This window comes from Columba livia, chromosome Z (genome assembly GCF_036013475.1).
Source record: "Columba livia isolate bColLiv1 breed racing homer chromosome Z, bColLiv1.pat.W.v2, whole genome shotgun sequence".
Classification (NCBI taxonomy): domain Eukaryota; kingdom Metazoa; phylum Chordata; class Aves; order Columbiformes; family Columbidae; genus Columba; species Columba livia.
In genome coordinates this window covers 12,353,186-12,364,607 of record NC_088642.1, presented here as the reverse complement: position 1 = coordinate 12,364,607, position 11,422 = coordinate 12,353,186, and the positions used below count along the sequence as shown (strand labels likewise).

Here is an 11,422-nt window from a genome sequence, read left to right as displayed (position 1 = left end):
TCGCTTTTACATATAGCAGCTCAGGCCATTGCCTTCACAGAAATTAAAGGCTTCCCAGTGTAGTTGTTTGTCTGTTTGCTTGTTTGTTTGTTTGTTTGTTTTTGTTACCTTATGCTATAGAATTAGTGTGGAGTTGTTTTAAATGAGAATAAATGTCCACCAGAATTGCCCCTTCCCTGCTATCCATCCCTGTGGTACAGAGATAAATATTTGTATCAGGGACTCTGTGAAGCAGTGACGTAGAAGAGAGCTAGGCTGGATGTGTTGGCATAACGTTCCACCAGGCACAGTAATTTCAATGTCCTAGTTTAAAACCTGGATTATATTTATTTTTTTTAAAACCTTATGAACACTTTGAAAGTTACCTTGTGTTTACAAATAAGCATTTTTAATTAGGGAAGTATTCTTTGCCTTTGATTTTCAACTCTTTTAGAGTTCTGGTAATTGTTATGGGAAGGCAGGGGAAGAATGGAATAGGATCAATAAACAACAACAAAAAATCCTAACCTCACTGGGGAAGCCTATTAAATAACGTTAGTGTGTTAATGGCAGGATTTCACAACCAAGCACTCTCAGGATTAATGTGTAAAAGAACAAAAGTCTAAATTATCAAACTCAATATGGCAAACTGGCTAGCAACCATGAAATCACACAGTGACATTTTTACATTCAATTTCCAAACTAGAATGCTGCTTCATATAACCTAAAGTACTTCTCTGTGTAACACACAACTTGACCACTTCCCTCCCTGCTTTCTTGCAAATGAGTGATAGTATTCCAAAAGTGATTTCTACATTTTATGTAGGTTAAAAACTCTTTTAACAAAAGCTGCTTGTGCTTCTAAATGAGTAGTCTTATATCATCTTTAAAAAGTCATTCACATTTATGCAATTTGTGCTAAGTGGAGAGATTTTAGAAGACCAGTAAACTTACTCATAATCATCCTCACAAAAAGCTTTTAGATTTGAAACTGGCATTAGCCAAATCAAAAACAGAAGCAAGCTAGACACTTTCCATGTCACAGTTCAAATCTGAGAAAATAAATATTTTCAAGTGCATTATTTTATTTACAATTATTGCAGTCTTCCATGAACAGTCTTTATTACAAAAGCATTTTATGAATTAAATCAAAAGGTCCCCATTCTAAGGCCAAAAGAACTGATGTGCTGCACATTTGATGTACAGATGAAAATCAGTCAATTTTCATCAGACACAATGGATATTTTTGTTTTAGAGGATTACTGTGGAATTGTCATATAGGTGTAAGTTAAAAAAATAGGAAACAGGAAACACAAAGTGAACAAGGGAAGCATTTTCCATGTATACCTCTGGAAAAAAAAAATTCACCAGCTGTATTAGCCTATTTTTATACCAAATACAGCATAAGAATGAGAACAGAACACAGCCAGCCTGTTTTTCTCCTTTGGAAAAGCTGTTGGCTCCTTCCTCCTGCTTGTTCCAATCTGTAATTGACAGCTTTTCCCAAAATATGGTGCTGTAGCAATGCCAAAGGAAGGTCTCTGCTTGGTTGGAAAGGATTGCAGCAGGTAGGTTCCCCCCCGCCTCCCCCCATTTAATACAGAAAGGACAGGTCCTTCATGTCAAATAGTAAGAGCAATTTATGTACTTAGCAGAGTGCATCTCGGCATATTGCTGATTCCTTGAGTCACAATGATGCACATCACATAACAGGAAATGGCAAAAGATTTTAAATATACATTAGTTCAAGCAAGTAAATGTCTACTGTTTTGTCACAGCACTAAATCATTAGACATCTTAAATGAAGCTTTTTTCTTTTGCTCTTTGTCACACAGCCTAAACAGCCTACTGCCTTATATAAGTAACTACTCCCTTATACCTATAGAAATAAAGTACACTGTAAGAGGTCAGAAACTTGTTACCAGTCTACAATGGTTATTTTAGTCAAAAGCATTTCTTACCTAAAAATTGGATTCTTTAAATCAAGAATGTTACCAGATTTACATCCTGTCTGGTCCACCGTAGCCACAATCTGAATGTCATAACTTTGTCTGCATCAGAAAGAGAAATATAAAAAAGATGTAATGGAACTAAACCAACTATAACATCTTGTGTGAAAAAAACAGCAGTGTAGCGACTGTCAGAATAATAACCACTTAGTATAACAAGAAAAGGTCCTCCTGCACAGAACAGAGGTGCTATGTTGATCCAAAAAGCAGATCAGCTTTGTGGTAGGACCTGATAGCTCAGTGCTAGGAGATGGTTCAAGTGCTCCACATTCTCAGTCTGGCAGGGTTGCTAGCTCAGGTGTCTCTGAGCCATGCTCCATTGTAGATATGCCTTATGTATTCATGTATTTACAGCAGTGGCTGTGGCGTCACTTCGTGGTATACAGTTTTCTTTCTAATATATTAAAATATCAGCACATTTTAAGTTTGAAAGAGACATATCAATATCTATGTTATTTATTTTCTCCATGAGGAGTTTCTAAGCAGAAGATCCGGAAATTTGACAAATGCCAAATCAAGTATTTGTTGCTGATGTGGTTAAAGAACCCTGGAAGTATTACTGACAGCTTTGGCGTCACTGGAATCACCTGACTGGTCAGTGTGTTTCCCCCCCGTCTCCCTGCCCCCCTCAAAAAAAGAAAAAATTCACCTTCCTGAAGTGAGAAGGGTTTCCTTTCTGTTAAAGCTACACATACACATAAGCAAACCAGGCCGCAACTTCTGTAACCCAGTCATTTGAGGACTGTTTTCAACGTAAAGCATAGAAATGGAGTTACCAAACATTTGGCTGACAGCAGGAACAGCAGAGCAGTCTAGTGAGGAAATACGCCATTCCAAAAGTAGACATCTTCATCAGCCTCAGTGGAAGGACAAACAACACAGAAAAAGCACTATTCTTAAACAGAGGAGCACATCCATGAGGATTATATTCCAAAATTAAAAAATGTAATGGATTTGGCATCAACCCTGCTTGTCCTTGTCTCTCCACAGGACTTGTTGAGAGACAACGGATCTTCAGGCAAACAACCAGGCTGCTGACAAAGACATGGCCAGAGGTTGCACTACCAGAACAAGGTGTGGAACATCACTGGACATGACCTGAGAACCTGTGCGTGAAAGACAGCAGACTGGAAATCTGACAAAAAGCTGCAAGTAGAACTGTGAGCAAGGGCAGGATGTGAGAGGTGGTTAAGGAGAAGGTATAAGAGAAGGAACATGGAGATGTTTTGGTAAGCAGTCTCACAAGGTCATAGAATCATAGGATCATTTCAGTTCAAAGAGACCCTCAGGATCATCGGGTCCAACCATAACCTAACCTAACTATAGCACTAAACCTTGTTCCTAAGAACCTCATCTAAAAACCTTTTAAACACCTGCAGGGATGGTAACTCAACCACTTCCCTGAGCAGCCTGTTCCAATGCCTGACAACCATTTTCGTGAAGAATTTTTTCCCTCAACAGCCTGTGTAACTGTGTCAGTGATGCCATATGAATTGGTAATACTAGCAGACATAACAAATGTTAGTACAAGTGTACCCAAAAATTAACTGGTGTCTTTTGGGTAGGTCTAACAAGAACAGCCACACTAGAAAACCTGCTTGAGAAGCTTTTACACTTACTGCTTATTGGCAACAAGTAAGACTTTCCCTGAGAGCGTTTCCCCCTCTTTAGCAAAGAGAGGCGTCTGAAGAAGGCAGCGTACTTGATACCAGTGAGTGGGGGGTTCTGTCGGTGCAGTGGACAACCAAATGGTTACCCTAAAACAAATGAGAAAAACTATCTAGACTTTCTCTCCCGTCTTCTCTTTTTAGAAACAATTTCAAGTTGTTAGGCCTTTATGTATGTGAGCCCTCCACTACATTAAATAAACCTTAAACTGCCTTCAAGTGAACTGAGAGAGTGATTCTACCTTATGTTGGGAGATCAAGACAATATGCCTCGTTTTCTTTCTTTATCTATACTATGACTCTCACCACCGGATCTGTTAGCCTAAGCCAATCATGGACATTTGAAAAAGGGACTTCAGACTCCTATCATCTCTTCTTTCCACACTTCCAGGACAGAGAGTACTCATTTCACTCAGACAATTCCAAGAAATCACAGGAAACATCTGTCCTGAATGTGGCAATATGATTCTTCACAATGGTAGTTTTCATTCTCCATACAACACTCCCCAAGAAGGCCCTAGTTTTCACTTGCAAGAGGTATTTCCATAATATATAGAAAGGGGCTGAAGGTTTGAAGAAAGGGATAGCACAAGTAATACCATGAGCCTGATCCACTGAGATTCCAAGTGCTGAGACAAAGAACTTACAGAGTTGCAGAAACATGAAAGAGCTGCTGGTGAAGCAACTGCCTGCCCCAAAATGGAGACCTTCTCAGTGGAGGACTTCAGTCAGTTCCTACAAGCCTGCAATTTTCTCTACTGTTTTAACTGTTGTGGAATTTCTGGTTCCTTTTTTAAGATTAAAAACTTTACTATCAGCTGTTAAATACAAATGCACATATGTCAATTTTCTTTTAATGGATATACTATTCTGAATTCTTGTCAATCCTCATTTCAAAGGCTAATAAAAGGCATTTGTCAAATAAATAGAAGTGCGTTTTACATTTTATTCAAAAACATCACCTCATCTAAAACTACATCAATTTAACTGGGAAATCAACAAATCCTATCTAAAAGCTAAATATAGATAACTGAAGTCACTGTATTGACTACCTTAGCAAGTTCATCTAAATTCCACCTAATGTCCTGATTTTGAAGTAAATGTCTGGTGCTATAGTGAAAAATCTTCCCAAGCTTGGTGAAATTTTCTCCATTTTCATTTTGTTAGCTGGAACTTGCAACCTGCCTTCCTTTTTGCCCACAAAAAAGACCAGGCCAAATAGGGAAATCCAACTTACATTCAAATACTGCTGCTTTACTTACAATGTAAACCAGAATGGTATATAATACTACAGAGAATCAGCGTTGTGCAGAACAGTGCATTTTGATCTTCCATAATTCCTGGATGTGGTCTACCAGATATAATGTGCACCCCAGTGCTTTCAGTGCATCTGAAACCAAGATCACCACCATCTAGTCATACTGCTAGCACTAGGTTGTCACACTTGTTATTGCCTCTAGAAGGCATCATTTCTTGAATATGAAGGAATTGCATTACAAACACGGTCAGCACCAGATAAAGGTCTAATTCTGGCACACTTTGTATGAAAGGTGCCATTTTTTCGCCTGTAGTTAGTATTTAATAGGAAAAAGTACTTACAGCGATCCTATAAATGCCACATCAAACCAGAAGGCCAGGCCATGGATTAGTCCAGACTGTATCATTTGGAAAACAAAAGGGATTTCCACTCTGCAGGAGAATAAACAATATGTTGCTGAAGTAATTTCCAAAAAATACTGGAAATTCCTCCAGAAACCTGCCTTGTAATAATTTATGTATTTCCTTTTGTATCAGTTTATGTCTCAATTTTCCACATATTTAAAAGGATATGCTCTTTTTCTCTGTTCCAATAGAATTAATCAATGACAACAATTTAGGTGTTAGTTTTTCATGTGCCTTATTCAATAGTAGAATCAAATATGCCACTACACAACTGTTAATGCATAATTTGCAGCAACACTGCAGACTGTTATAAATATGGAGATTCAGTCTTCCCAGTGGAAAATTTCCCATTCCCAGTAAAGAACGTGGATTTAGTTTAAATGCTATTTTGAACAGGAAAATGTTCCACTACAAATTTGACAAACAGAACTACTACTGGACCAGAAGGAAAAATTGAGCTGCTTGAACAAGAGCTGGAATATTTTCCCTTCCAAAAGACCTATTACTGGCTATGTAGTTGAACCCAAATCTCATCCAGTTTTGCGGAAACATATCATAAAATCAGCATTCAGGTATGAACATGTTAGTTCTGAGAACCACTGAAGGAAGTCAATGCCAGCTAGCTGAAACTAGAAAGACATTCTGCAGCTGTTTCATCCCTCTTAGAGCAATTATTCTTTCTCACTAGACCATGTCGTACAATTAGTTGCGAGTAATGTTCAAACAATAAGGGTTCAGAGTTTCAAAGACAGTACATGATATTTTCCCCTTATGACAGTGTCTTGCAAGGACTTGAAGTACTTCCTCAATTTCTCCCATCTGGTACATTTTATTTCACAGATGTCCTGGAAGATTTGAAGGAGCTCTGGAGAGAAGTAAAGAGATGCAGCTGACTCCTGTTAGGACTGGAAAATGTTTCTAAAATAAAATGTACAAGAGTCCAGCAAGGCAGCTTGTGATGGCACCATTTGACAAGGTCTTTTAGGATGTCTACACAGGAAAACAAAAATTGTTTTGTAACTAGATTTATGTGTGTCACAACACATAATGCTAAGAAGAAAAGACTGTCCTCCAGAGCCCATTTTATCCCCTCCACTAGGAAAATTTTGTGGACTGATCTCTGATGTTCTACAGGCTCATAAATAGGCTTCGTTGTTAATACTAGACAAATCGTCATGCAGATGAATGCCCCGGTCCATTACGAGTGTTGTAATAAGCATCCTGGCAAGCTACCTTCTCTCCTCCACATTCACTACCAAAGCTTCCTTCTCTGAGCACCAACGATCAACAGCCAGTTACAAAAATGAAAGAGCACGTTGCTGGCATCTGCTGACCTATGTAAATCTTCCTCAACAGCTTCTAGGAAGTTAATGGTGTATTTCACTGTCTCGGCCATCAGAATTCTCACATCAAAAGTATCCTATGGGGTGGAAAAACAGAAAAAAAAAAAAAGAAAAAAGAAAAAAAAAAGAGTTGAAAGTGTTACTATACTATAAACTTGTTTCATGCTAAATAAAATGGGAAAAAAATGACAAAAATGAACCTGCACCCCAAGAAACTTACTTGAAGTGTTTCATTTCTTTGACATCCCTTAGAACACAGTTAGATTTTGCAATATTATCAGGATTTAATATATTTGATAGCTTACACACCTGTCAAAGACTGCTTTATTCAGCCTAGAAAGAAAAAAATTGTCCAGAAATTGATCACATGTAAGAATGGTGGTTTTACTTGGCTGGTTTATTTAGTGTTGTTGTCTTATTATTAGTTATTTTTTTGTTTGGTTTGTTTTGTGTTGGTGTTTTTTTTTTTTTTTAAACTACACACATTTATTGGCCACTTCTGCAGCACTGCATGGTTGGGTAAGCCAAACTAGGACAGTATGGAAAAAATTGAAAATTAAATTATCAAGTACAGGAAGCAAAATTACTTGGTAGAGATTGCGCTCTAGAAAAAAATTAGTCAGTCAGCAAAAGAAAACTTTTAGCTTCTTTTCTTTCTTTAATCACATGTGCTAATCCTATTCTATCACTGTTCACAAGCTCTTTCATAAGTAAAGCAAACTGAACATAAAGCCTTGTATCACATTCCCTGCCAGTGAACGCATCTCAGGACTAAAATCTGTCTACAGAGTAAGGGGAAGCCAAGGAGATATGTGATTTTTTAAAAGAAATAACAATTTAATGTGGCTTTTATTGAGCAACACATCTCTGATCTTCAAGGGAGGAAGAATCTCAGCTGAGAAATCAAAGCCAAACACACAGGATGCAAGTATGTGCTGCAGTCCTATGGATTACTGCATTTTCTAACTGAAAGCTAAATAGCTAGTACTGAGAATGACCATGCTATAGTCAAAGATATGGCCAAAATTTATGAAGAAAAATGAGAATATTCTCTTATCCATTTCAAGTATTAAAAGCAGTCGAGTGCAGAAGGTCACATCAGTTGTCTGGTGGCCCTTCCAGATTTCTGGGCAGGTTTTAGAGTCTCCGTGCAACAGCAGGTACACTGTCTGTACTTAAACTAGTTAGCTTAAAGCTACCCAAGATTTGTTGCAGTGAAATTTCTGAGACCAAACCTTTTAATTGCACCTACACTGAAGCTCTACACTGCGGCAGGGAGTGGGAATTGTTTAGGTTTTTTCCCAGAGAGGTGAGAAGAATTTCTCCCACGTTCTTTCTAAATAGGTACCCTGTAGACTTCTATTAAAAAGAAGGAAGGGGAATGGCAGGTGCTAGATCCATGTTAGCAATAAAACAAGGATATTTACATATTTTTAAAAGTTTGTTTCATAGTACAGAAACCTGCTTGCTTGGCTGCTTTCTCTTTTTCTTTAATTTGTGGGTCAGAGATGGGAAGGGAAAAATCAAGGTCAAGTCACTTGTTTAAGTGACTGGAAACACTGAGGGAAGATAGTTGCATGTTAGGAAGACAGTTGTTCATGCGCTGTGGCTTCCTAGTATGTGCATATCTCTAGATCTGTTATCCATAGCAAAACCAGGCATATAACATATAGTAGTTAACCCTTGACAGCAGCTCTGTTCACACTTGCAGGCTTAGTTCCTGGATCTCTACTGAACAGAGACAGAGCTCTGTTAAACTAGGAGGCTACTGTACCTGTATGATTTTGTAGAGGGAATGAGATAGGGAGAGGAATAAATGCAAAAAATAACCCCCAGACATAAAAACCTACCACAATAGGTTGTTGGAAATACTCATCCACAGCTGCACTGTGCAGACTGGACAGGTTGACCCCATAAAAGGATTCTTGGTACCTAGAAACAGTAACATATAAAATGTTTAGGAAAAGATGGTTTTTCTGGGTTCCAACCAGGCCCAGTCACAATAACTGTAAATGGCAGGCAAAGCATGGCTAAGCACCTCTTTAACCTTTCTCTTGTCTGTCACAAAGCCAAACTGCAGCCTCCTTTGCTTACCTTCCCCACAGATATCCTATACAGCACTGAGGGGATCATGTCACCTCAAATGGACATGCAGAGACATTTCATGCCATGCCTCTGAAAGAACTCACATAGCAAGCAGAGAATAGGGAGAAGGACTGAGGGACTCAACCTCCTTTTGTAATCTTGAGCTATTCAAAGGCTGGGGTGGACCCTGTATAAATCAAAATAGTGATGAGGACACCTGTATTGCAATTCTTATTCTTTTTATTGACATTAAAGAGGAAAATAAAGGTCATCCTATACCGAGTGGAGAAGAAGATAGTATTTTTATCTTACGAAATTATGTAAATGTGTATTTAATGTATACTCAGAGTATTTTCAGTATGAAATTTGAAATGAAAATATACATGCTTGCTGTAATTTTCCTCCTGCATAAAACCCTCTGATCAACTAATTGAAAAATTTAATAGGTACTTTGCCTTCCAGCTAATATAAACAAAAGAGGATGGAAAGGGGAGAGGGCAAGCAAGTTCACGTCCTTGGGATGGAAACTTCAAATGTTTGTCCTCATTGTTACAACATCATACAACTCATAAAATATCATAACTGTTTTCAAAGTAGATGGCTTAATCTAAACCAATCTGGCAATATCCCTTGAATACTGATAAATTCTGCATTACTAGTTCTGTGCTAATTGCATAAAGGAAAGATGCCCAGAAGACTGTATGCCTGACATACATCTGTGAACATATCTTGCAGGAGAGAACTCAAATAAGCACAACAGAGGAAATGAGCTGACACCAATAACTGCAAGAGCTCTTTTACCCTTTTCCATATGTTTGCTGTACTGTATAATTGAGTTTGTTATTTACCACTGATGAGAAACAGACAAAATGCACACTATTTTTAACTACTTTGTGTGTATATATGCTTTGTATCTTTCTAACTTTACAAGCTTTTCACCAACAAAGAGAGTACTCTGCTCCTCTGTGGCAGATGATACATCTCTTTATGTATGGTAAATGCAAAATAATATGCAACCCTGAAGCTCAACAGTAAGCCAATCTATAGACTTGAAGAGAAACAAAGCATTCTTACACAGTCTCATAATTGTTATTACAGTACAGATCCAAGACAATAATTCCCAGGTATCAAAAACATGTAGCTTTTCCTTTATATAGTAAGCAGGCTATACTAACTGCTGCATCTAATGTTAGAACACACAGCATGATTTATTGCATTTTGAAAGTTTTTTAAAGTCCTGGTGCCTTTGACAGCTGGAAGTTCAAGCTGCAAATCTAGATATTTCTTTCAGTCTTTTGCTCAAGTACTATCACCCAATTGGATCCAAACCCATATCCAATCTCTAAAACACAGGACGTAGATTTAGCTAAATAAGAAAGGATTAATTACACACAAAATGTATCTCCTGTTTCAAGTAACAAAGCTGGACAATGAACGAAAGCTGTTTCTTGAGGCCTGGAATTTGAAGCTTAGCAAATCACAGGCTGTCACCAACTATTTACTGCTCATTTACTTCAAACATCCAAGAAAGCCCTGAGAAAACGCTTTGTCTGAAATAGAACATTTATAGCTCTCAATCTATCATGATATCCAGACCTTTTAATACTAAGAACACAAATGTCCTGGAGTGGTGCAGAAGCGGAACTACTGCACTCTTAGAATATTTTGATCCCACATTTGGTTAAAGACATTAGAAGCATTAAATTGTTGGTCTCTAGAACACACAGGAACTTCAAGAGTACTTAATCTTCTTGCACAATCAATGTCCTGAACATACATCCATTAAAGCTACAACTATGTGGACCAATATGAGGACTGATACTATATCCCTCTGCTCAGGGCATGTCTCAAGACAGCAATAAATTGCGTTGTAAGCACACAAACTATTTTGTCTAGGAATAAGTCAAACAGAACCTGATATTACAAAAAGTATCATGAAGGGTATTTGTGTGACATTTCTGTGGTTAGTTTGGTTGATACATTCTCATATAAAAAAATAAAAGTAGGTAATAAAAAGATCTGTCAAAAATGAGAGACATCCTTTAGCAAAGATGGGTAGATGATGGGCTGTAGTATGTTGTGATTTAGATACCAACCTGATTGCTATCATAATTACAGAGTATTACTACAGTCTGTGATAATAATGTTAATCACAAAAACATTATTGGTGCAAAGAAAAATTAGTTAATAAAGCAGACTTGAAAAATCTGTTTTTCCCCTTAATGCAATTCTCTGGAAGCCTTGCAGTGGTTGACAGATAATTCAGCTTGTTAAAAACATGCATGTAGAACATCTGGAATCAAATCATGTCAGCATTTTTATTTTTTTTTTTAGAATAAAGATGGTGTATTTGTGTTAACAAGGTATAAGAAACTTATCTAGCTGGACTATTCAGTTCCAGATGTACACTTATTAAAGAACGAAAGGGAGCAGATTTTTTCCCACCACCAATAACATGCCCGTATACCTCAGTGTTCATGGAGATACACACTCATACACTGTATCTACCCTGCAGGTATTCCACAGGGGTCTTATATTTATTACAAATTAAGATGAAGCATCCCAAGCAGTCTGAAATCAAATACTTTCATATTAGCAGTAACACCCAGTCCTGTATAGACCTGGAAAAAAAAGCTATGTTTCTGCCTCAAACTAGTATGTATGTATCTATGTGTGC

The 11,422-nt window shown here is 37.6% G+C and overlaps 1 protein-coding gene across 4 annotated transcripts in view; it reads right to left on the bottom strand.

Moving 5' to 3' along the window:
- Window positions 1-11,422, bottom strand: part of LOC102097653 (histone-arginine methyltransferase CARM1) — a 61,053-nt gene that overhangs the window by 5,034 nt on the left and 44,597 nt on the right. For 2 of the 4 annotated variants that reach the window (XM_065047237.1, XM_065047236.1), the window contains 5 exons: window positions 8,511-8,592; window positions 6,652-6,737; window positions 5,255-5,344; window positions 3,608-3,745; window positions 1,941-2,030 (listed from right to left, as the gene is read on the bottom strand). In XM_065047237.1, coding sequence (XP_064903309.1) covers window positions 1,941-2,030; window positions 3,608-3,745; window positions 5,255-5,344; window positions 6,652-6,737; window positions 8,511-8,592 — 486 coding nt within the window. Of the gene's footprint in view, window positions 1-1,940; window positions 2,031-3,607; window positions 3,746-5,254; window positions 5,345-6,550; window positions 6,738-8,510; window positions 8,593-11,422 lie in introns of those variants that run through there. The other 2 variants (XM_065047238.1, XR_010469212.1) reach the window with 2 other exon arrangements.